This window comes from Mytilus trossulus, unplaced genomic scaffold, assembly GCF_036588685.1.
Source record: "Mytilus trossulus isolate FHL-02 unplaced genomic scaffold, PNRI_Mtr1.1.1.hap1 h1tg000024l__unscaffolded, whole genome shotgun sequence".
Lineage (NCBI taxonomy): Eukaryota > Metazoa > Mollusca > Bivalvia > Mytilida > Mytilidae > Mytilus > Mytilus trossulus.
This window is the reverse complement of record NW_026963290.1, coordinates 5,954,566-5,981,975: the sequence shown is the minus strand read 5'-3', so window position 1 is coordinate 5,981,975 and position 27,410 is coordinate 5,954,566. Positions and strand designations below refer to the sequence as shown.

Here is a 27,410-nt window from a genome sequence, read left to right as displayed (position 1 = left end):
ATGGATTAAAATATTAGAAGATATTGAACTTCTTATTTGAAACAATGCAAGAACGAATATATAAACCAAACTTAAGCATATGTTTTTTTTATGGCATACTGAATATTTTAGATGTATGAGAGAACCTTTATCCTAAATGAAGGTTAAATTCTTGAAATGATGACATTACACCATCCTTTATTTTCAACAAAGAATAAACAACAGTTTGGACTGTTATCCAATGCAAGCATTTACATAATATGTGAGTTTCTTCTAAAATATATTCATATTGTGGAACTCTGTTCGGAACTAGTCAAGTAAAATGTGCCTTTTATTCAGAAACTAACAATATAAAATATACAACACAAGAAACTGTTTACCCTTTTAATAATGTTGGCAACTTCTATGGCAGATTTAAATGTAGTAATGTTAAGCCCCAGTGGATGTTCCTTAACTTGGGTTTTTAACCTTTCTTGTTGCTGGTGATGCCATTCCGATTCAGAGGAAAGATTCTGAAAAATATTTAAATTGTGTCAACAGTTAGATTATTAACATTTTTTCAAGATAAAAACAACATGTTTTGGTAATTTCATAAGCCTTAACGTCAACTTTTACGAGTTGTTTGTATTAAGATTTCAATTGATTCTCTAGACATACTTATTAATATCAATTGAAGATTTCAGTGAGAGTGTGAAATATCAACATTAGACATTTGACAAAGTGATCAGCAATAACCTTTAAATTTGTAATATATTTTTTTTAACTGTGTATTGGCTTCTTGTATTGCAAATTTTCTTCCCACATTCCCATCTTTTCCATTTTGTTATGGTATCAATATATTTTTGTATATAAAATGTAATCCTAGAGATAAAAACAACACACAACAATTAAGTTAATGCCAAATTGGTATAAATATTTTAAAACCTTATATTCCAGACTTGAGACTTTTTCCTTTGATGGAGGCTCCCTCATGTAGAAGAAACATTTATCTTTTGACACATTTGGATTATTCAGAACTCCCTGTAATACTTCTAACTGAAAGGTAAGAACAATATAATTCATATCAATAAATCACATGTACTATTTTCTAACCGATTATCTTACACAGTACTTTACGAACGTGTATTTTTCAAATTAAATAGGTTTATTTTGATGTCTTTATAAGACTAAAGGTTTTGATGCAGTATCAGGAACTTCAATAAAAAGTATGAGATATAATGGAAAGTGTCATCGTTAACATTACTATGACTATTGGCATACTGTGATGACACAAATAACACAGTTTTTTTAATGGTAACATAATTAGTTTGTTGCTGTTATAATTTTTAGGGACAAACTGTGGCTTGTTGTCTACACCCTTGTTTTGACAACACATTAGAAGTGCTGTATTGTAATTACTTAAGAACCCGTTATGAATAATCAGAACAAAGAATATACCTGTGTGACGCTTGATCCATATCTAAACTCATCTATCCATTTAAGATTTGGGTAGCTTTCTATTGCGTAGTCAAATGTCGAATTCAAAACTTCATCTGGAGCTTCCTTCCTTTGAGACCATCCATACCTCTCTCCCATCAGACAGATGAAGAAGGGTCTACATCTATCAATCTGTATTTATACAAAAATAAATGCTTCTTACTTTAAACTAATGTTTTACTTTTCATGTGAATTTAATAAACCCATGGTGTACAAAATGTCAGATCTTGCAGTTTTCTTTAATATAAACTTAATGTGATTACTTAATATTCGAAAAATCAATTTAGAAAAATGAGTGTAATGACAAAATACTGTTTCTAAAATGATTCATAACCACACTGTGGTTCTTGACTTTTTAAGATTTGATTCCAATGCTAAGTATTTCGGCGTTTAATCATTACAATACATTGCATGGATTATTTTTAGTGTATTTCGCAAATATCAGTTTTGAAAATATAAAGATAAAGGAAGTTTAAAACCAAATAATTGAATTAACATAATAAATGTTTTGTTTTTTTTAATTTTTCACCAAATTTTTTTAGAGAAAATGTGTTTTAATGCTATTATTGGAACAAAATGGAAGCATTTTATGATGACTTTTTAAATACTGTAGTAGCTTCTATTCAAATTGTTTGTTATTAAGATTATTTCAAATGAGTTTACCTCCTGTAAACAAATTGCTATTGTTTTGCCATCGCTAGTTTGTTCTGACGTTATTCCCCATCTAAGATCTACATATGTGAAGAATACTCCTCTTTCCGTACAAAAACGGCGTATCTGCAAAATGATTACAACAGTTACACAGCAATGCTAACCAATTTTTTTTTTAGATATTATCACATTTGGTGGCTCTCAATACCTTCCGTTTGTATTATGAACACAATGTAGTGTTCTTATATCTTATATAGTGCTATTATCATAATTACATTTTTTGCTTCAAGCAGTTGAATTCTGAGTCACTCATAACAACTCCAATTGTAGTAGTCATCATTATGTCTACTTTTCTCGATTATTACATCCCTTTATGCGACTCATTCCCGAAAAAAACAAGTAATGAACAACAACAAGGGTGCACCTTGTAATGCAGACTATGATTGCCCTACCGGAGCACATGAGATTGACCCCGATTTGGATTGGGTCTGTGTTGCTACTTTTTCTGCTTTTAGTGATTTATATATTGTTGTATGTCTTTTCGTCATTTTTCGTTTTAGCGATATTTTTTTCTTTTCTTATCATATTTGTTTTTTTTTTGCTATCTTCTGGGTTCTCATCAGAGTAATGTCACTATGTTAACATACATGTTGTGCATTACTTGTATGTATATGCTGTTGCTTATTGTCAAATTCAAAAAGAGCAACAGTGTTTTTATAAAAATTTATTTATAAAATAGATTACTGGTGACGTCAAACTTTTCAGTCTAAAACTGACAACATCATAGATAAAACATGAAAACAATAATTTACAAAATGCAACATATAAAATAAATAAAATTGAGAAAGCGACATCAACCCGACCATAGAGCAGACAACAGCAGAAGGCCACCAATGGGTCTTCAATGTAGCAAGAAACTCCCACACCCGTAGGTGTCCTTCAGCTGGCCCCTTAAACAATATGTAAACTAGTACAGTGATAATGGACGTCTTACTAAACTCCGAATTATACACAAGAAACTTAAATTAAAAATCATACAAGACTAACAAAGGCCAGAGGCTCCTGACTTGGGACAGGCGCAAATTTGCGGCGGGGTTAAACATGTTTATGAGATCTCAACCCTTCCTGAGTAACACGAATTCCACCAAAAACTAACGGTGATCTCATGAGTTCCAGAAGAATTACTGGATGAGCCAACCCTGCTACACTTGTGGCTCACATCGTAAAGTCTTTGTTAGTACGAACCCGGTAAAAAACCTGTAACTGGTGGTCATGTTCGGGGAAAAGTGACAGTTTTGCTAACATCCGTGAAATGGATATTCCATAACGGTCAATTTGCTCGTGATGGCGTCCATAAAATTAGAAAGGATTTTTTATTTTAACAGCTACTTTGGTAGAAGAAATCCTCTATCAAGTAAATCATGATAGGTAACACAAACCCGGGAATATCGTATCAAGTGGCAGATATATACTCATGTATGCAGGCGCTGCTAGAATATTGCTACATATAGAAATGGAAAGTTTACAATTGGGAAGCTGAAATAGTTTTTCATTAACGCTTACATTGTTACAGTTATGTTCATTCATACAACTCTAGGTATTAAAATTTACCTCACTGAAGGCCGTTTTTATTATTTCATCTCTCTCTTTGGCAAAGTCTTTAAATGTACTGGAAACAAAAACACGAATTTCTCTCTTCTTTTCTAACTTCTGTTTCGTCAAAAATCTTTTTAGGGTTGCCCATTTTGATTCTTGTCCTATTTCGTCTTCTAATGCCTTGAAAGATTTTACTTTTGGCAAATCTGTGACGTCATCTAAATGAATACACGTCAAATCAAAGATCAATAGTTATCTAGTTCAGACAGATCTCTTAATTTTGATATTGGTGCGATGTTTTGATTTTTGCCAAAAAAACAACATTGCGATCGGATAAGTTTGTCAAAAATAAATGATAGCATTTAGAAAATTTAATAACTCCTAAAATCGTGTGTCTTTAATCCAATTTAGGGACATTTAGGGGAAATTATAGTGCGTCAGGATTGGCATGGAGGATGTTTCATGCACAGCATGAGACAAATGTGCCTTCTTTGCATCAGTTTCTATCTTCTGTTTGTCGATGAGTGTAAAGTTCACATTGGTTTACTAGATTAAAACAACGTTAAACTCCAGAAACTTCGTACTTATTGAAATGTCTTACCTATTTCAATTTTTATATCTTTGGTCCTCATCATTGCCTCATCAATTGATATGTGCATGAATCAGAATAGTTTTTTTTATCCCATGTTGTGATATTTAAAGAGTGCGAGAATCTTTATCAAACAATAATATTTTATGCATATTTACCTTCTTTAATGAATTGTTCCATTAAGGCAGCATTATCCGTTAGAACTTTTGAGACCAACCTCTCAGCAGCTGATTTGCTGACTGCCTTGTCCATCTGTAAGCAATATAAAAAGAATAAATGTTGCTCTATTCATTTATCAGATACTTCACAGAACTTCACATTTAGTCTATTGGCACTACTGTTGGACGTTTAGTCCCCTAGGGTATCACAAGCCCAGTATTCAGCACTTCGATGTTGACATAAATATCAATTAAATGGTCGGTTTTTTTTTTATAAATTTCCTGTTACAAAACTTGGAACATTTTCGAAAAAACTAAGGATGTTCTTATCCCAGTAATGGATTACCTTAGCCGTATTTGGCACAATGTTTTTGGAATTTTGGGTCTTAAATGCTCTTTAATTCTGTGCTTGTTTGGCTTAATAACTGGTTTGATCTGAGCGTCACTGAGCATCTTACGTAGACGAAACATGCGTGTATGGCATATAAAATTATACATCTGGTACCTTTGATAACTATCTCAACAAAATTATTGGTCATATGCCTGCACAACAATTTCTAAGTTGTATTAGGGTTTCAAACTTGTAAATTTTAAAGTGCTGCGCAATAATTATCAAAAGATATTTTTTTTCATTATTCTAAATCCCTAATATGTGTATTTGAAAAGGAGAATAGTATATCAATTAAAAGTACAAACCTGTGGAATATCTGCATAGCTATCATGTTCTGCCTGTGTATACTTCTTTTTGACACGCACTTCGGCTCCAGATATATAGGGCCCAAAAAATCCAGCCCTCGATTTGCTATCTTTACCTGTGCAATATTATATTGAAAGTTTTCAATAAAAAAATACAAATACAGCAGTAACTGTAAATCAATTTTTGTGATAATCCTCACGAGAACAAGTAACACACGAGATTATGGTTGATTGTTGTTTTTACACACTTAACGATCCACTTTTTGGCTATTTCGTGGCGGCTAGTTTTGTTTTTCGTGGAAGCTGGAGTGACCAGAGAAAACAACCAGCCTTCGATAAAATAACTGACAATCCTAGTCCTAGAGCCTGCACAAGCAGTGTTCGAACTGATAACCTCAGTGTTGACTGGCTAATAATTACAATTGTAGAACTACTTTTTCTCTATATAAAATTTAATTCAATTATGTACAATGAAAATTTCTCCAAGCAGTATCTGGTATCATAAACAGACAGATACATATAGTCAGTTAAAACAACAGAAATTTAGACCACTGGGCCACCGCCTCTCGAAATTATGATAAACAGAAATGAACCATAATAAATAGTCCGTGTGGATATTGTTTACTTTTAAGTCAAATGAAATGATATAAATCAAGTATGAAAGATTTCAGGTGAACACGAAAACATAACTACTATTGAGATTTGTACAATGTTGTACCGTAAGTAATTCAGGCTAGAAGAAGTTACTAAAAACATCATTTGATATAAAATATTTCGTTAACTTAGTTATCTGTCCATAAATGGCAAACTCGTTGAATAAAACAAAATAGTTCATACCCAACCAAAGAAATATGTGTTTGCCATCGCGTATATATGTCTATTATTTTTTTTTTAATATTAATATCGACAGTTTGTCATATAATCTTAATTGTTGATTATAATGCTGTATTAAAACAATCACAATCTTGCACCTCCAAAAATCAAATTTCTGTACAATGACGTTGGGTTTTTTTTTGGTAATTTTACAGGGGTTCTTTGTTTTATGTTTTATCAGAATTACCAATTACTGTCAAATATGAAAAACGCAAGTCATGAACAGCTTCATTTTCAAACACTACTTCCTCAAAACAGCATCCAAAAATTAGTTCATATATAAAAGAGGGAGAGAAAAGAGGGACATGTACAATGAATTATAGAAAAATGTCAAATAGTTTTTCATAGTTTATCACAAGGAATCAATTGTTAATGCAGTTGCCAGAATCACGTGTCAAAATATAAATCAGTATTCAACAAACCTATGCAGATATATTAAGCATACCTTATATTTGTGATCACATTTTTTAACGAAATCAAATACATTAAATATTCAAAAAGCTCTTACCTTTTGAAGAGAATGCAACAAAACGAACACCAGAACCATAGTCTGAAAATATGATGTTTGCCTCTTCCCATTCACTGTGGAGGTAATATAAAGGTCCTACCTCTCCCGTTGTATATTCTTTCAACACCTAAACATATACAAATATTGCTATTCATTCTGCATAACTTTCAAATACAAATAATAATTTCTTGAAACAAATTTAATCATTTTAATTCCTGACAGAAAAGCGCTTCGGACGAAAGAAATTATTAAACGTGTTTTTCAATTAGTTTTAATCATGTAACGGTATATTTAATTTAAGATTAAAATAAATTGAACTAAGGAATAAGTTAGAATATATTTCAAATTTTGCATTTCTAATAACTAAAGGAAAATATTAAAGAACATATGATTTAGAAAAAAACCTTTCATTATTCAATTTGATAGTACATTTAATAACTCTCACCTTTCGATCAGCAGACAGCAACTGTGCAGTAAAGCAGTAATTACCACCACCAAAATCTCCTTCTTTGTAATCTTCCAGAACCTTATAAGAACAGTAACTCTTTTGAAGCAAACATGATATTTGAAGTCAAGTAAACAAAAATAAAAATAAAAATAAAAAACTACTATTTGCTATTCTCTGATGAAGTCATGCATTTTAAAATGATATGTTGCAAGAAAACGAATTTTAACGAAGGAAGAAAACATTAAAATATCAAAATATCCAAGATTTAAACTTGAAAAGTCTTATACAACTGCCAAAAACGAATTTGTATTTCGGATGGATTGATATATTCATGAATTTCAAATATGTTGATTTAATCCTGTATTTCTGATGGGTTAAACTATTCCTGTATTTCTGATGGGTTGAAATATTCCTGTATTTAAGAAGGGTTTATCTATTCTTGTATTTCAAACGGGTTGATCTATTCCTGTATTTTAGATGGGTTGATATATTCCTGTATTTCAAATGGGTTGATCTATTCCTGTATTTCACAAGGGTTGATCTATTCCTATATTACAGATGGGTTGATCTATTTATGTATTTCAAATGGGTTGATCTATTCCTGTATTTCAGATGGGTTGATCTAATTTCCTGTATTTCAAATGGGTTGATCTATTCCTGTATTTCACATGGGTTGATATATTCCTATATTACACATGGGTTGATCTAATTTTCTGTATTTCGAATGGGTTGATCTATTCCTGTATTTTAAATGGGTTGATCTAGTTTTGTATTTCGGACCGGTCGATCTGTTCCTGTATTTCGAATAAGTTGATTTATTTCTTTATTTCGGACGGTTTGATCTATTATTCTTTTCATAATGGTTTTTGATGACGCTGACAACAATTGTACTAAGGCTCGTCTACACATATGTACACACTATTAACCTCTACTAATAGAAACAAGTATACCGTCAATTGCGCTAACATTCTTTTGGTCATTGCAAGTATCTGAAATGACTATTAGGCAATGATACACTTCGCTCTAAAGAATATGTTTTTTTTCTCTCTTCCAAAATAATGAACTCTAATCATATAAGAACAATATTATAGTAACTTTATAGTATACGATACCATAATGCCAGGTGATGTGTCCAAGTACTCCTCAGTGAAATAATCGAGAAGATTGACTTCTTGATATTTACAACCCCATATATGTGATGTAACAAAACATGTATCTGTATCATAACCACCATCACAAACTTTTATATCTCCCTCTGTCTTCCAAAACGTCAAATCTCCATTCTTAAAAAACACAAAATGACAAAATATTTCAAATGAATGAAAACCCCCAAAACAAGAGAAATGACCCGATATGGCGTACGAATCTGGACAAAAGGACAATTCAAAACTCAGTGTTACCGAAAAATGAAGAAAACATAGATTAAAAACATTTAAAATAAATTGTCTATAATTTAATCGAGTTTCGTCTACGTAAGAGCCGTCAATTGGGATATAATTAAAACAAATAGTAAATTTACAAATATACCGAACTCTGAGGAAAATTCAAAACGGTAAGTCACTAAGGGACGACATAAAAATAATCAATGAAGGATGAAAAACGAAATTCAAATAGTTTTGGGTGGGGGGTCAATATTGCAGCAAGTTTTGTTCAATTGACATCGATTTCATATATATCATTATCGGTCAATTAATTTTTCCCAAATAAAGTTAAGAGGGGGTTAGGGGGGGGGGGGGGGCTGTCAGTGAAAAAAACTAAATGAATTAAGTTTGTTATCCTACATTGACTTATGATGTCGTCCCCAAGGCAAAATCAATAAAAAAAGTTGGATATCATTGAAAAAAAATATCATTCAATTGAAACCAAGGTCTGCTTTGTCCGTCAATGGCTGGTGGTAAAAAAAGCCTATGTGTATTGAATAGTTTTAACAATTGAGGAACAGTAAATTTTATGTAATTACAGAAGCGAGGACTTCTGATTTTTTTTTGCCGAGTAGAGTACCCATTAACCATACCTCTCCAGTAGGATTATGAAGTAGATTTTGAGACCATCCAACGATACTCATATTCTTTCGGGTGTTGATAGTCGTCAATGGTGGAATTTTGTCTATTACTTTTTGTCTTTCTATATATTCTTGTTTCCTTTGTGATTCAGTAACGATTTTATCACTATATGTCATGTCAAGTAAAGCGAAAGCACAAATCTGGTCTGAAATACAAAGAAAAAAAATATAATAGTATTTTAGTAAATCACATTCACATTTATGTTAACTTCATTCGGTAGGCAAAATATATTAAGAAATTGAAGAACGTTGAAATCCCAAAAGTTCAAAAGGGACAAATAATGGCCTTATTTAAGAAGTAGGAAAGTTAACCGAAAATCAAATTTTCCTCTCTAAATATTTTTACAATATTTTGTCAAATTTATGAATGTATGAACATGAATTCACTGAATACAAAAACAAAAACAAACCAGCATGTCTGTGGACGTCTTTACTTTCACTTTCAATTTGTAAAAAGTTACTATTGATATCAACGTTTATATCAACACAGTAACAAGTTGGGCCAACAAAATCTCCTGGCTTCTTCATTGCTTCTATTTTCTACAAGAAAGAATAAAACAATGTTCACATATTGTAATTAGCTGCAAGACACAGTGTTCACATAGTCAAGTATTTGGCTTCAAAGTTTCATATATAGGTTTGTCCAGGCAAGCTTGTCGAATGGCCTACATTGGTTTGGTTTTCTTACCACTATGTACTACCAGATTGATAATGTGGATGATGGACCTTTTATGATGAACCTTTTTTGGAAGTTTCTCTTGGAAATGTATAATTCATAATAAAGAGTGTTCAATGTTAAAGTTTAAAAAGAGTTAAATTATAAGTTTCCTCCCTAATATTTAGTGACAAATTCTCAAATAATAAAATTATCTATCCTCTGGGGAATGTGACGTTAGATATATTTGTTCGCTTTTCAAAGGGGTTTTCTTTGTACTGATTAAGCATTTTTATAGCCTGTGGTTTATAAATAATGATTGTTTTAGAGTAAGAAAAATTATGCAAGCACATTTAACTCATTACATAGAGTTTTTTCCTTACCGGAATCAGTGGAATTTTGTTTTTTTTATATAGACAAATTTTATATTACTGTGACTTTCATCGTGGATTAAATACTTTCATTAAAATTATAATTAATATGACCAAACCTCTTGGATGTCTTTGCTTATTGGTCTGCCATTAAAAGTCATGTCTTCTGGTACATCAACTAAATGCAAGCGTAATTTGTAGCTTCCATTGGGTATACCATTTACCTATTTGAAACATACAACGTTAGTAATAAGAATTTGTAGCTTCCATTCGTTATACCATTTACTTATTTGAAACAGAAAATGTTAGTAATAAGAATTTGTAGCTTCCATTCGTTATACCATTTACCTATTTGAAACAGAAAATGTTAGTAATAAGAATTTGTAGCTTCCATTCGTTATACCATTTACCTATTTGAAACAGAAAATGTTAGTAATAAGAATTTGTAGCTTCCATTCGTTATACCATTTACCTATTTGAAACAGAAAATGTTAGTAATAAGAATTTGTAGCTTCCATTCGTTATACCATTTACCTATTTGAAACAGAAAACGTTATTAATAAGAATTTGTAGCTTCCATTCGTTATACCATTTACCTATTTGAAACAGAAAACGTTAGTAATAAGAATTTGTAGCTTCCATTCGTTATACCATTTACCTATTTGAAACAGAAAATGTTAGCAATAAGAATTTGTAGATCAACACAGACAAAAAATATAAGTGAGAGAGAAAACTAAAAAGTAAATCATTTATCGTTAAAAGGCAAGATTCAATTGAATTAAATAGAACCTCGGCAAAGATAGTCATAGATGTGTATTTCATACATGATAATTGGATAGTACTATTCTATAAGATTTTGCATGGGATATTCGGCCCTTAATTCCTATTATAAATGACAGCAAATATTAACTTAGCTCTGTTTGGTATGAACACAATTACATGAGGAGGTGGAATATAAATTTATATTCAAAACTTATAAATATGCTTAGAGATATAATCTGTTTTTGGTCTCTCTTACTTTTCGTGTGAGTTTGAAACATCCACCAATTGATTTTAATGACCAAAATACATTAAAGGCGGGATTAAAGGGAACAACGTTTTCATTAACAGACAAACTTGAAACAATTCATCAATCTCTCTATCGTCATGAGTCTATACTATATCACAGAAACAGTCATTTTCACACTATTACAAGACTTCATATAAAAGCCCATGCAACAATCCAAAGCACCGGTAAAGGAAGACATTCGCTATGCAATACATAAATCATACAAAACAACAAAAGAAACATTATACTAGTTTTGCTCAAACTATTATAAAGAAGTTTATTGATTTGTTTCTTCATAACAAAAAAAACGAAATGTAGTGATTGAACAAAAAACAGTATCATTGTAGCCTTTATTTAAAGTTATTAATATTACAAGTTGAAAAGATGTGTTGTATGCTTAAAAAGTAATCACACACTCAGACATAAAGAGTAATTTCAATATTTTTTATCATTTAATAACATAACTTCAATAAGGCTTCAGGAAAAACATATTATCTATGGTTAAAAAGAACAGTTTAAGTGTTTGAATTCTCTAGGTGTTGTACGGAAACAGTCTTCTATCCGCTCACCCTGCATATCACAAATTAAAAACTACTCCCGTCAGATAACCCGGATAAAATCTAATAAAATCCACCTTACCTTATACTTAAACCGTTGTTCAGATTTAAGTTCCGTGTATGCTGATCGTGACACTGAATACAAAAAGCCGTCATGTGAGTTCAACATTGAAGTGGGTAGTATTGTCTGTGTCTTTACAGAACCAACAGCTTTACTCTGCATACCTATGAAATAAAGGTAGTTCAATCTACTTGTTTAAGCATGCACATTTGTAACCGCGAATTTCGATAAACGAGTGGATGCATTTGAAAATAGGCATCGTGGAATACGGCATAGCTTAAAGAATACGAATACTATTAGACCATATAATTAAACGTATAATAATATGAATATCAAATAGTCGTTTTAACATTTACATTCTAAAAGCTCAGGAGAACTAGACTTTTGGCAATTATCTGTATCTGTCAGTATTCAAAGATCGGTAAGGTGTTTCTTTTGTGTATGCTTCGATCGTGCTGATCTGTTTAGACAGGCCCTTTCCAATATGTACAATTTCCTCTTATGTTCCCAATTGTTTATCATTAGGGAGCGTTAGAGTTCATAAAAACATGTTAACCCTGTATCAATTTGTATGTGATAGTTTCAGACCTGCATTTCTTTAATTCAGGAGTGGCTACTGTTTATTGTCTACTATATTCATTTTTGGTTTGTCGTTCAAGAATAAATCAGTGTTTCTTTTTCCTTTAAAAGTGTCATTTGGTCAAATCGGTGTCTTATATAGCTAAATAAATGTACGTATAATTTTTGCTGATTGTTCAAGGTCGTGTGGTGACCATTTAGTAATTGTTTGAATCATTGTCCTTTGATCTTTGGTGTGTTATTGTATCATTGGTTTGCAAATGCAAAATTACAACTGATAAAAAAGGCACATACACTTGATAGTATTACGTTTACCATGTTAACATGGAATTGAAAAAAAGATGAAATCTAAAACAAAAATGTCAATTTAATTGCATGCTCTTTTCATATTAGACACATGTCATTATCAATCCGCTACTGTGCGAGCCTTACGTCAGATTATGTCTAATGATTAGAATATGTCTAATCAACGTATTTTAACAGGTGGGTAAACTTGAGGCTGACACTAAGTGAAGCAGGAACTGTTCCTATCGGGACAACACATATTGTAAGTTCATTTGCGTTTATTTGGTGGGGTTAGTTTTGCCTGAGACTGCTAAAGTAGTCTTAGGTTTAGCTAAATTTTTAATATGTCACAGTGCATGAAGTGTTGTTATAACCCTTTAAGTTGTATGTTTTTTTTTAAACTACGACTTGTCGGTTTTATTTGACTTTGGTTTCTTCTCTTTGACTTTTGACACTTTTATACGCAAACAAAACTAGGCAGTTTGGGCACAAAGCTGAGCATCTGCTCAATTTAGTCGTATCTTCTGGGATTTTATCAAATCGTCACTATCAAAAACTTTATTGATTTTCTTTAACTAATCTTACCAGAAAGAAATTTGTTGTCGAAGTTAGCAAACTGAAGGTGTTCACTTGAATACACGATATCATTGAGATCTTGATATGCTGGACCTGCGCAGTTTAATGCATAAACAACTCCTGGTTTTTGTCTGGTTAAGGAACAGGGTGAACCAGGTAACTCAATAAACACATCTTCGTCAGCTAAATAGAAAAATATCTATTACATCTCTTCTATCTTTATCAGCAGATTTCTTTTTCGTGGGGAAAGTTGATAATAAAGATATAATTATAGATTTCCTAATAATTAGTAAATACTCATGATTTTATTAACCTAGTCAGCCTTAATAGATAAACAGTGTTGATGCTTTCTGAACGTTATCATCAATTATTCATGAATGCGATAAAAGGATTAAACCAATGACACTAAATCACTTGATCTGTAGCAATCTAACCCTTCTATAATCATTTAAGGAGACATTTGTCAACCGATATAAATATAAAACGTCCAGTGGCAAATCTTGCAATCATGTTCAGGACGATAACATATTAAACTTTCAATGGTAAGCTACATCGACACGACGACCTTTGATGTTCAAGTGCTTGCTTATTAGATTAAATCAAGTTGTGTTCTCACTGCAGAACACGTTATTTTGACCGTATGGAACCGACCAGTATTTGATCTTGATCCTAAATACTACACTCGTAGCCGGAGAAGCAAAAGCTATCAATCTTAAAAATTTAGTTGACACGATCTTAAACCAAAATAACGAGGTACGCGACAACTCTACTTGTGAGTATTTTACATATATATTAAGTGTAGTACGTCTCTCACTAAATGACAAAATATTTCTATACATATAATAGGGCGACTTTATAAAAGCAAACGGTCGCCAATGAAAATGTATATGGAAGCTAACTTATAAAGTTAAAGAATATAATCTTACTGTTTAAATTCTTTCGTATGACAAATATTCTGACTTTATGATATCCGACATATTTTTCATTCTCCTGCCATTGATAGGAAAATGTGTATTCGCCATCTCTATACGTCAATTCGTCGATAGAAATCGTATGTACGAAGTTGTGGTCCAACATAATACGAATGGTTGACGATTTATTCACGTGACCGACTACTTCTTCCATGGTGACCTTCACATTGCCTGTTGTCCTTGTTGGTTCAACCGTTGCTAAGCAACCATCTTGAGTAATACATGAAATAAGATCTACCTTACTTGCTTTGACATTTGACAAAACAGAATATTTGCATGGTTCGTTTGGTCCAATAACCATTAATTCTCCATCTTCGATTTCGAATTTCCATACATTTGATTTTTTGCAATCCGTTCCAAAACTACCTGCAACCTCTTGAACATCTTCAAGTTTTTGATTGTTGATCGCCAGAAAGTACACAGAAGAAATAGTACAATCTTCTACTCCGTAGCTGTTTGAGCAAAGAACGACGAGAGTACATTGTTCGGGTAATCTAGTCAGTAAAGTTTGTTTGCCTGTCAAACACTGTGTCTGCGTTACCAGGACGTGATTCTGTTTTGAGGTAGGATTATTTGCATTATGGAATATACCATACCGACTGTTAGGTGGCCCATGAACAGTTACTATGTGACTTTCTCCGATGTCAAATATGAATTTATCTTCCCCTGATACAAGCTTTGATTCGAACTTTGTATTGCTTACTCCAGTGCGGAGAATGTAGACAGCATTGTAGCATTTCACACCATCGGAACCACTACAGAGTATTAATGTAAGTCCACAGCTGTCTTCCTCACACACTGGTATAGGCAGCTGAAGAAGAACCTTTTTGTTTTGACTCTCTATGTAAATTCCATTTCTGAGATTACCATAGCAACAGTCATTGGTCAACAACATTAGATAATTGTTGCCGTATTGACAGTCACCAATAAATGTTCCCTCCTCGTCTACATAATGACTGTTAGCAGGGTTAAAGTAACCATCCTGAGACGATGCAATAGGACTTACTTCAACATGGTTACAGTCAAACCCTGATCTCACCAATAACAGCTCTACGCATGTTTCATTCTTATTGTTTCCGGATGCATTCGACACAAAGTAGAGGGCAGTACATCCACCATAGTAGGCATTCACGTTGTAATTAAGTTTTCCATAGCTTCGAATCGGTATCTTGGAAGAGCAATGGCCGTATATCGTCTCCACAAAATCTGATGAAAGAGAATACAGTCAAAATTAAGAATTAAAAAAATCAAAAGATAATTCAATATCATTATCTACCGTAAAAACATATATTCATTTTTTTGTAAAAATAAAATTGCAAGGCCTCATATACAACTGTAAGTATCTGTACGGCCTTCGACAATGAGCCAAATTCATACCGCATATATATAGAAAACTATAAATGCCCAGACATGACAAGCGTCTGATACTTATAAAAAAAAACTAACGATCCAATGTATGTACGAATAATAAAAGAAATACAAATATTATGTACAACAACAAACGACAATCACTGAATTACAGACAAAGACAGAATATCTGAGTATTAAACATGTTTGTAAGGCACGTAATCCTCTCACAACCATGGACAGTGGTATACTAGCATAATATATATTGATGCAAAGCACAAATACAACTAACAAAACACTTAAGGTACAGAGTACAGATCTGAGAGTACTCTCAGTAACTATAAACACTAGTTTGTGGCCAATATTATAACTTCTCATAAAAAATCATATGTTTAAAGCCTACCATCGCTAACTGTACTATCCTTCTGTCCATCATGATTCGTTGAATTTTCTCTCTCACTTGCTAACTGTGCAATAGCTTCTTCGTCTACTTCATTAAATACTTCTTTAATGGCCCCTCGGTCAGCATATGATGACTTTGGGATGTCACTTCTCACAGGGACCTCAAAATACGTAAGTTCTCGGCGAAATCCCCGTATGATGTTAGGTCCAGCCTTCAAAATTGTATCAATGATAAAATAAAGAAAACATATGAAATGAAACAATATAAATCTAGGGTTAAGTAGAGTAACTGTTATTGTGTAAGAGTTCACTATTTAAAAAAGGTATTGACTGACTGATTTGATATAATATTGTTGTGTTGGCGTCCAGTGGCAAATAGTTGATACAAACCCGGACACTATAAAACAACTGATCTTAAAGTTCCTTGAGGAATTATAATAATAAGACTATGAATACAAATCACACACAGCCGTTTTCCACCTTATTATTTAACATTTAATTTTATGTAGAATGTATATTCAATAGATAAAGGAAGGTGTGGTATGAGTGCCAATGAAACAACTCTCCATTCAAGTAACAATTTATAAAAGTAAACCATTATACTAGGTCAAAGTACGGCCTTCAACACAGAGTCTTGGCTCACATCGAACAGCAACCTATAAAGGGCCCCACAAATAACTAGTGTAAAACCATTCAAACGGGGAAACCAACGGTCTAATCTATAATATAAAAACGAAAACCGAAAAACACTTATGAACCAAATAATAAACAGACGACAACTACAGAATGTTTAAACAATGTTCAATAATGATCATTTTGGTCTCTTGTTGAGAGTTGACTCATTAGCAATCATACCACATCTTCTTTTGTTATATTAAACAATTTCGGAAATAAGATATCATTGACTGAAGAAATGTTTTAAGAATGTTTTTGTTATCCGAATACCAACTTTCAATAGCTAATTTATACCGCCTGTAAAGCTGCCTAGAACTGCATACAATCTAGTCAACGTCCATCGAACTGGTATTTTTTTTTTACCATTTTATTTACCATGGCTTTATGTATATGTGATCATAACAAAGGCTTTGCTTTTTATATATTTGATCATAGTACAGTTACCCTTCACAAGCTTCCAATGTGACCATGCATTCGTTTTCTTCATTCATTCGTATTTAGATTTTTTCAAAAGCGGACATATGGTTTACTTTTTAAATTGTTATTTGGATGGAGAGTTGTCTCATTGGCACTCACACCACATCTTCCTATATCTATATATAGACCTAATACTTTAGATGCTCATGAGTAAAACTTGAATAGTTCATGTTAGTTACATTTTAAGTTACATGTAATCTACAGTTGCAATATATAATAGTAATACATGTATTATATTTATTTAATGTAATAAAATTCATTAATATATAAACTGATCCGTCGCATAATGCTTTAAGACAATTCATGACCAAACAAGTTTTATATTGAAAAATAATAAATTGTAGTTCCATGAAAAGTTTTCGTACGTAAGTTTGCACGATTTTACTTATGCACACTATTGCAATCAAATTGGTCAATTTACGATACTTATAAGTGTATAATTAAGATTTACACAATTGCTTCCTTAAACTTGAATGCTCAATTTAAAAAAAAAATATTTTACCTTTTTTGACTTGGACGACAGTCGTTGAGCCATTGTTTTATCTCTCGATATTTATACTTGAAACGAACCATGAAGAAGAGTTACGTGTATCTGTAAAGAATACAAGAAATACAATTATGATATGAAATACTTCTATATGTTAATATCATGCATATATATTGATATATTGATTAGTGGTTGTTTTAAATATTTCTAGCTTATTCATTAACAAAAAATACAATAGGTAGGTCCTGCAATAAAGGGCGACCAGGATGAATATCGGGGAAATTCAAAGGACTGCCACCGAAAAATGAGGGTTTATTTGATAGAGACGTATTCAAACCTTTTTAATTGCAACAGGCCACCTACAGACCCACCGAGGTGTTTTCAAGCGTTTGTAACTTGAAGTGAGCGTTACACTCTCTCTACACTATGGACCGGATTTAAAGTTCCCATTCAGACCGGACGTTGTTATACATTCCGTAAGGCAAAAATGGAGGCCCGCCTTTGTCAAGTGGTTCACTGCCAGTCAGCAGAAAACCCTTATTGACAATATTTTTATTACCCAGTCACCATGGTCTTCATACCGCCAGTGGCGTATCCATGGAAATCGGACAAGTGGTTAGGGAAAGCTCCTCACATTGAATAGGTTGGCAGCAACCTTCCACATCAGTATCAATCCCTCAATTGTGTATATCTTATTGGAGTATTTTTCTAGAAAACGGCATAAATTTATAAATATTGGACAAATTGCCATTTTGTCAAGGTTTTCATGGACAAATACATTATAGCTTGTTGGTAATTCAGTTTATGAATTTTCACATCTTTTCGAGATTTTTTTGTATTTTCCATTTCAAGCATAACATGTGAATACACACAAGAGTTAAGTATCACTCTACGAGCGAAAATGCGGGTGACTATTCCCATTTATTATACTTCACGTTAAAATGCCATTTTTTGATTGGCTAAGACGAGGGTGTCAATTTACTCTATCACATAGCTGAGCGGGTGATTTTTTTTTAATGTTACCCTCTCGTCTAGACCAATCAGAAATCGATAATTCAAAGAACAATGAATTGAATTTACACGAAGGAATTAAAAACAATGCTTAAGTTCTACGTTTTGGCTCAGATTTTATTATCGACTGTTAAAATAAATAAAATAAAACATCTTGTTTGACTTTTGTTTTGTTTTTTCTAATGCCCGTAACTTCGCCGCGGTTGACAATGTTTTCTCGGGGTACCAATCTACTCTATCACCCTCTCAGCTATGTGTTATTTATATAATATCACATTTGACACAAACTGATAAATAATTTAGTGTAATATCTAAAAACCAATTATTGTATTGGGAAATTGTATGTATTAGGCCGGGCCTTCTTTTAAAAATTATAGATTTGATTCAAACATCACATGAACTGAAATTGAAATACTTCAGTATTTTTCTTCTTTTATAATAATGTCCTTGAATTGTCAGTTAACGTATAATATTTCTGAGTTATTTGATCATACAATTCAAGAATTTAATCAATATTTAATACATTCGGAATAAAAAAAACCTTTTACTTGGGTATTTACAAAATGTATAAGTGTAGGTATAGACTTTGACAATCAACTGCTCATACTGTGCTTAATAATGAAAAGCTTGAATTGATCATAGATTTGCTTTTGCAATTGTTTATTTTTGTAAATATATTTACCGTTATATTGATTGAAACTTACCTGTAAGTACTTTTTATGATCAGTAGTGAATTGCAATACTATATTTAAACGGGTATATAAAATCAATAATCGTCATAGAATTTAACCTTTTTGTTTTGAGATATTTTGTTTTGTGTACTATTACTATGCTATATAATTCGTAAACAAATTGATAGTAAAACTGGTAACTTCTAAATATAGAGAAAAAAATATTCTTTTAAAATACTGAAAAATAAGTGCACAGTTACAGATATGTATATGACTACCAAATGTAAACAAGTCAACATAAAACTTATCGTTTGAAGAAGATGAGGTTTGATTAAAATGCAATTTGTTCAGTGATGATTTATCATTAATAACAGAGGCAATAAATACATGTTATAAATTTGGTAAACGATTATGTTGTATTTTGCATATATATGTATATATATACGTACATTGTTACACCATATATCCAATAACATCCAAATCCAAATTTTTACGCGTCCGTTCCGAGTCCGTTTTCACAGGTAAAAAAAATTAATATACTGAGTAAAAAAGTTTAGCAACACTTTTTTTAATTTATTTTTTTTGGTTGTTTCTGGAAAAAAAATTATTCAAAAATTATTGATATAATCCTTAGTTTTATCTGAAATTTAAAACAGTCGTACCTTTTTTTCCTGGTGATTGATTTCGCGCCATTTCAGCTTTGCATGTGTAATTGATGTGTTACCATCTGTACCTGTACTTTTATAACGATATTAAAAATTTCTTTTTCACTAACGTTCAGAAACACACCATTGGTAAGAAAAACATACACAAATTTGACAAAAATGCACGGGGCGTCAACCAGGCATCCCCGAAAATGACCGTCAGACAGCTTTTGGAATTGTTGATGCCGGAATGAGTCTTGCTGATCGACATCGTGGATCGATTTGATGTGCATAAGGCAACAGTTTAGAGACTAACAAACAGAAATCGACAAATTAAAACTGCACAGGATAGATCGTTATCTCGTATACCAAAAAAACTCTCGTTAAGGGAGGAGTGCTACCTTCGCTTTACGTCAACATGTGACAAGTTTTTTCCGGCCAAAAAGGTAGTGCATTGACTAAGGGCAGCTGCTGGTGTGCCTGCCAATCCTTCATAACACTAAACTCATTTTTGCATATTGACACTCCCGCGTTCCATACAAAGAAAATCCTAATAAATATGAGTGATAAACATTCATGTTGCTTCTTTCATGTCATATAATTCCATTTTGGTATTATCAAAATTATATGTTGTTATGACTTATTAATAAAATAAAATTTTACAATTTTGTTGCTAAACTTTTTTGGCTCAGTATATAACAGATTGGGTTATATTTTTTTCGTAAAATAATATTTCGATGAGCAATTAATAATATAAAAAAGATTATTGTGGTCAAGCAGATGACAAAAAGTAATCTGAAGGCAGATTTTTCATTGATTGATAGCGGTTAAAAACAAATTGTTTGACTCAGACAAAAAATTCAGATAACCAGAGTCAGACTTGGTGGATGAAAGGGTAGGAAGAGGGGAACCGGAGCATGACTAGATATGTTTCTGCCTTGTTTCAAACTGATGAGACAAGCCCTTTTCAACTGATTGTAATAGATTGTTCTTATGTTGTACTGTTACACTACTATCCAAGGATAGGAATGGGGTTGCGCCTTCAAACATGCTTAACCACGCCACTTTCTTTTTGTGACTGTTCCAAGTCAGAAGCTTGTATTTCAGTGGTTGTAGTTGATTCATATTTGTCCTATTTTAGCTATTTGTCGTTTGCTTTCTATATTGAATTATTGACTATAAGGTATGGGTTTTTGTTATTCTTAAATGTCGTACGGTTGCATATAATTGCTTACATACTTCGTTTATATTGCGATGGATTGTTGTTTCATTGGCAACAAAACCTCATTTCCTTTTTTTTTTTTTTTAATGTTTTTTATTTAAAATTCAATCATTGCATATTACTGGCTTACCATAAATTAATATGATCATGATGAATTTATTACTTATACATGAACACCTGTCACGTGCTATGCCTATATCTGCCGTATATCGTTTCATTTTGTAAACGAGAGAGCCAATAGCTATTTAGTAGTCGGCATCGCATATACCTGTTTTATTTATAATGAACTTTTTAGCAACTGACCTTTTTTCCTTCATAATTAGTTTTATTGGAGTCAGTTTTGTTCTTAACTATGAATATTTTTGGTGCAACATGCTACTAGTAATATAATCTTTAAAAAACATCGCCTAAAACTGTTAACGTTCCAATGAAAGAGATTGACATACATTTAAGGGTTAAACTGTGTAAGTTTCCTATGAGTGAACCAAAATCTCTGGGGTGTGCATCGGTCAATATTTAATTATTCATAACACATGCCCAAGTATTATCTAACCAATATGTATACACCATAGAAATTAGTGTCCATGAAACAATAATCATCGAACAAATATATAATCCTCATCTTGTTACATGTACTTGTCTTAGACAAAAGTAAGACTGCTGGATTCAGGAACACACACATATATATATTATATGATTCGTCTAAACATCAGCCCAACAATGTTATATACTTAGATCGGTAAATTTGCGTCGAACGTGGTGAACATTTTCAATTCCTCGATTATAGACGCAGTCTTGGTCATCGCAATTATACATTACCTTCTTGCAGTGATATTTCTGTTCCTGACCTTCTGCCGTTTTCTTTTTCTTACAAATGTCTCGATACCATAAACTCCAGGGCAATACAAGTAAATTAAGTCCTCGTATCTATACTGACCGACTTTTGAAACGCAACACTAGATTAATTTTTTGTTATTGTTGAATGAATGTGTCACCGTCAAAAGCAATGACTGCCTGTTACAAACGCCAAAATGATTGTCAGAAAGGTCAACAAATTCTGTTTTACATATTTTTGGTTCTGTTTTACACCTTCTGATTTTGCATTTGTTCAACCCATTAAATGGTTTTGGCAATTATGCGGTTGGAACTTGAGGGCTTTAAAGGTTTTCCTTCAGTCGTTTATTTGGCAATTTCAGTTGATGGGAAACATTTATGGCATGAATCTGTACGCAATGGCACACGGCAATTTGATTAGCAGTTGACGTTGCGGCCGCGTAAACATGTCTGGCAAATGACGTTGGGTAATCAAATTCTGTTGACGTTTCATTGTCACTACACGTTGATCTATTCATTGATGGCCATCAAAAAATATTGTCTACTTGTATCGTTGTCTGAAGTCATACAGTATGGTTGGAGCACGTTTATGTTTTCATGTTTGCAGTTTTCATAAGGGCTAATTCAGTTTGTTATTCCTCAGTCTTGGCAATATGGAGATGCAACATTTTAAACTGATTTAAGTGAGGCAAAGGATTGAAAGAACTGTTTTACAAAGAAAAACAAACTGAAACAATCGTTCATGGGTCCAAAAGTTCGCTTTAAGAATTTCGTGCGACTTCAAAATTTTGGTATGTTCAATAACCACAGGTAAGTCAGATTTTTATTTTTTTTGTAAAGAGAAAGAAGTAAGATAAGCATGAAAAGTAGTTATGAGAGAATCAAACAAGATTTGGTAAAAAAATCAACAAAAAGAGTGATGCATTTTTAAAGTAGTTCAGTATATGATAAGATTATTTACAACCACTGAGTCGAGATACTATTGCTGGTGGATTTTTAATTCCCCGATGGTACCACCAACCAAGTAGTCAGCACTACTGTTCTGATATGAATCATCATTGATATGGTAATATTTATAAATTAGATGTTTACAAAACGTTTGAATTTTTAAAATACTATGGCTTTTCTGCATCAGGAATAGATTACTATAGATGTATTTGGCAAAAGATTTAGGAATTTAGTTCCTCAATGCTCTTTATCTTCGTACTTAATTTGGCTTTTTAAACTTTGTTTTGGATTCGAGCGTCACTTCTGACTCGTATGAAGACGAAAATCGGGTCTAGTGTAAATACTATAAATCTAGTCCTGGCCTTGAAGGCATAAGTCATTGCTCAGTGCTCGGAGCACAAAAATCATGCTCGAAACATGAAATCCAGCATTTTGATTGGTTGATTCTTGAGTCTGAGTACAAAAATCGTGCTCGAAATCTTTATGACCGCAAGGCCTGGTATCTATGATGAGTTAATATAATATTCATTATAATTCAGTTTACTAGAAAATCCCATCTTACTTTCAAGATCAGATTACTCATCATCTCTTATACCCATAACGAGCAAATGTGACCACAATTTTCAATAACAAACATTTGTTGCAGGATCTTACCAATGTGACCACAATTTTCAAGAACAAACATTGCTTGCATTTGTTATTGACGATATACCTCCTGACTGTACCTTTGCTGATCTCCAATTCCAAAACAAACCGATTTTTAACGTCATTAATAGTGACTTAACATTGTTATAAACAATTCCTTCAAAATTTTTTATATAAAGACCAGAAACACTACACTTTACAACAACAATTTTCGAAAGACAGACAGAGATACTTATGTAAACATGTAAAACTTATAAAAGAGGGACGAAAGATACCAAAGGGACAGTCAACTTCGTTCACATAACGCAAAAACACATACTGAGATGTTGTCATTAGTTACTTTACCTTCATAACACTAAATATACTGAAAAGGCGGAATTACTACACATGTATTTGTAGAGTATTTATTGAAAGAATACAAAAAAAAACAGAAAACTAAAACAAAAATAGAATGAAAACAAACTTATATCTTATAATTCTCAATTAGAATAACCATAAATATGAGTATCATAGCTTAATAAAAAAAATAATACAAAATATCAGAAACTCCGATATATATATATATGCGTAATGCTACTCTAACAAGTTTTACATCGTCATGCACTGCACTGATTCATATCCCGCAGAAGATGTCACAATTTTTGACTTTTTAGCAAATTGCTTTGTTCGGTATACAGTGTGAGCTCTGTTAAAAGTCGACGTTCTGCTTGAATTGTAACTGTTGAAGTTTCAGTATGATAGTATGATTGTATCAAATCCGCTCTTGGAGATTCCGTGCTACGGGTGTAACTATTGTATTTGTTTTTCAAAGTCAAAACAAAATTTCTCAAACATTTTTTTTCAAAGTTTTTCAATGCTATTAATTATATTAATTCTTTTTCAAAATATAACACTATCAAATTTGGGAAAAGTTAATTAAGAATATTTTTTTGTCATCTGCTTGACGTTATTTTTGTTCTTCATCAAATTGGAGATCAGAACATATTTTCAGGAAAAAAACAATAACCCCCTTAAAAGTAAATGGTCATTCTTTAACGCATAAATCTACTGCTTCACAGCAATGATAATATGCTTTCGTTCGGGTAATAAAAATATCCAAATAATCACATATCAAATTCACTAAAGTTAATGATAACATATCTCATTATGAAATAATCCATTTCATTGTTTGAAATTGCATTGCTAGAAAATCATTTTTTGTTCAGTCCATTCCTCATTATGTCCATACAGCAATATTAGAATGAAAAGATCTGAATCTCATTTATAAAAGATAGGTAAAATGTGTTTCCTACATTAATCTTCGATACTATAAACGAAATGTTCCTAAAAAAAACAAAGTACCTAACACAAGCAAAATGATTTATCAAGCGAATTTTCTTTGCTATATATATCGTTCCAGAGATACAATCACCATGGTTTAACATAAAGAACAAGAGGTCCCATAGGTTTTATGTCGTCACCATCGTGCATATTAAATATCACACTTATCTAACAGAATTAACTGTTAGAACAAAAATTGCCATACATAGGCGAACATTGCTCATTTCAAAATATTTCAAACAACGATAAAATGAATATCATATTATGCAAAATATCAGAACACTGGAGATTAAAATTTAAAAAACGTAATTACATATATGTGTAGGATATGTGGTTGCTTCCCAATTTGTAAATAAAGGAAATACATTTGTAAGATAAATTATAACAGAATTAAAATTGAATAAAAAATATAATAAGAGTAAACTATATTTAACTAACAACATGATATAATAATTATATAATACTACTTTGCATCAATCTTAACATGGTTTCTTTCACAGCATATAATTTAACTCTGTTTAAATGATTGCAGCGTAGGTTTGTGTTGTTCCATATGGTCTCGATGGGGTTATACAATATAGGGGAAAAGGACAAAACATACAGAATAATTGTCAACAATAATTAGAAATAGAAAATATCAAATATAATGAATAATAATTATTTGTCGAAATGAATAAAGAACAGAAACAAAAAATGGTAAACCAAAAATGTAAAGAATAAAGATAAATTAAGACCATTCCTCCAATCCAGAACCTCGTATAAGAAAGCAGGAGTAGGAAAAAATATGTCTTGCAATTTTAAACAGTAATTTAGCAATGATAAAGCCTAGGATACATATGACGAACTGAAGCATTTGAAATAGAATACAATAGTTTTAATAATGCTACATGCTTAAGTATTTTAAAAAAGTTTCATCAATGTAAACAGACACAAGAAAATAATTCGTAGATCTTCTTATTTTCCACACTGTATTAGCGAAAAAAAATTCTTTGAGTATTTTACATTTTACATTTCACATATTACATAAATTCAAAATTTCTTTAACTGAAAACTGGAATATTTGTTATTTGAATTGTCTTTAGTTAATGATTAAATATAAAATTAAAAAAGTCTTTGGTATTATTCCTTTCATACATATAGCTGTATTCTTTTCCAAATATATGCTCTAAGAGTTATACAATGTCAAGCTTATTGCATCCAATCCTATTTCGTTTTTGTCATCGACGACACAGTATTCAGTGCTTCTTTCACAGCAACTGTATCGGGATGATTGTCTCCTAGGAACATTTCATGGATCTTGTATGACTCTGTGAACTGAAATCGTGCCTTTTCAAAATGATTGGTTCCAAAATAGAAAGCTCCTAGATTGTAACTGAAACAAAATCATACTACATAAGCGCCTACATTTATATTGATACGACAGTGAGACAATTTATAAAAAATAAATAAATGGATTAATGCAACCAGAGGACGTCGTACGGCCTTTATCGAGTCTTAAGTCTTATTAACTTTTACCATTAAGAAGCAACTCAAGCTCAACTTACAATCAGTGTGATATCATGGGCTCCGTAAGAAAAGGCAAATTATGTTCCACTTTTAGCATATAGCCATTACAAATTCGATGTTTACTGTGGATTCATTTATTTTCGTGAGTACCAATTTTCGTGGATTAGGGGAAAAATGCTAGTTCGTGGATATTTAATTTCGTGGTTTTGCCGAAGTCTGCATACAAGCCTATAGAAACATTGTTATTCGTTGAAAATTGAACTTCGTTGTTCACCAGTACCCACGAAAACCACGAAATTTGGTATCCAACGAATAATAATGAATCCACAGTACTTTGATTAAGTAGTCACAATCAAGAAACGAGAACAAGATTCAAGCTCGAATAAGGATATCGGTACATGTCCTGAATCATCTATGACACAGTCATTCCATAACTGTCAACTAAGTCGTAATAGGTGTCATCAATACTTTAAAAAGATGATTGCAATCTTACAGTACGAACCTGTTTACAATAGCTTCCCTCTTTCTAGAAATATTATAAGTTAAATACTAAGTGATGGTTAAAATTGATCAAATTTTCAAATATTTAAGATTATTCGTTAAAAATATCTATGTAAACAAATGATTACAAACCGAATGGATCCGGTTCCTAAATAGTTATTGCCGTATGTTTCTAGAATAATGGACAAAGCTGCTTCATATAATTGTCCTGCCATGACGTCATTCTTATCATCATAAACCAGTCCGATCTCGTTTAATACAACAGCCGTGCGGGGATGATTGGTACCAACTTCACTCCTCGTAACTTTCAAATCCTGCATGTAATAGGCAAGTGCCTCATCTACACGACCTTGTTTGTATGACAACTGTCCAAGCTGAAAAGAAATAGCAACAGTATGATTAAGCCAATGATCTCAAAGTGACTTGTGGTGAATTGGAAATTTTTAAGTATAAATGGACATTAAACAATCCGAAATTGATCAGTTTATATACTTATAATACAATTTGTTTTAAAATCTTAATTACATTGCAAAATACACAACTAAAATAAACCATATGAAATATATTCACCGGACAATATG

At 32.0% G+C, this 27,410-nt stretch overlaps 2 protein-coding genes across 4 annotated transcripts in view; both read right to left on the bottom strand.

Moving 5' to 3' along the window:
- Window positions 1–19,721, bottom strand: part of LOC134699089 (uncharacterized) — a 37,313-nt gene extending 17,592 nt beyond the window's left edge. For both annotated transcript variants that reach the window (XM_063560775.1, XM_063560776.1), the window contains exons 1-19: window positions 19,659–19,721; window positions 17,543–17,632; window positions 15,890–16,100; window positions 14,095–15,345; window positions 13,178–13,351; window positions 11,750–11,892; window positions 10,182–10,286; window positions 9,447–9,576; window positions 8,989–9,182; window positions 8,087–8,257; window positions 6,972–7,052; window positions 6,527–6,653; window positions 5,146–5,261; window positions 4,450–4,543; window positions 3,718–3,920; window positions 2,119–2,232; window positions 1,417–1,587; window positions 904–1,014; window positions 360–491 (exon numbers count right to left, since the gene is read on the bottom strand). In XM_063560775.1, the coding sequence (XP_063416845.1) occupies window positions 360–491; window positions 904–1,014; window positions 1,417–1,587; window positions 2,119–2,232; window positions 3,718–3,920; window positions 4,450–4,543; window positions 5,146–5,261; window positions 6,527–6,653; window positions 6,972–7,052; window positions 8,087–8,257; window positions 8,989–9,182; window positions 9,447–9,576; window positions 10,182–10,286; window positions 11,750–11,892; window positions 13,178–13,351; window positions 14,095–15,345; window positions 15,890–16,100; window positions 17,543–17,575 (3,561 nt within the window). In that variant the 5' untranslated portion in view covers window positions 17,576–17,632; window positions 19,659–19,721. The remainder of the gene's footprint in view (window positions 1–359; window positions 492–903; window positions 1,015–1,416; window positions 1,588–2,118; window positions 2,233–3,717; window positions 3,921–4,449; window positions 4,544–5,145; window positions 5,262–6,526; window positions 6,654–6,971; window positions 7,053–8,086; window positions 8,258–8,988; window positions 9,183–9,446; window positions 9,577–10,181; window positions 10,287–11,749; window positions 11,893–13,177; window positions 13,352–14,094; window positions 15,346–15,889; window positions 16,101–17,542; window positions 17,633–19,658) is intronic.
- Window positions 19,722–25,876: 6,155 nt separating this feature from the next.
- LOC134698849 (TPR repeat-containing protein DDB_G0287407-like) overlaps window positions 25,877–27,410 on the bottom strand; it is a 52,639-nt gene continuing 51,105 nt past the window's right edge. For both annotated transcript variants that reach the window (XM_063560516.1, XM_063560517.1), the window contains 2 exons: window positions 26,962–27,203; window positions 25,877–26,194 (listed from right to left, as the gene is read on the bottom strand). In XM_063560516.1, the coding sequence (XP_063416586.1) occupies window positions 26,026–26,194; window positions 26,962–27,203 (411 nt within the window). In that variant the 3' untranslated portion in view covers window positions 25,877–26,025. The remainder of the gene's footprint in view (window positions 26,195–26,961; window positions 27,204–27,410) is intronic.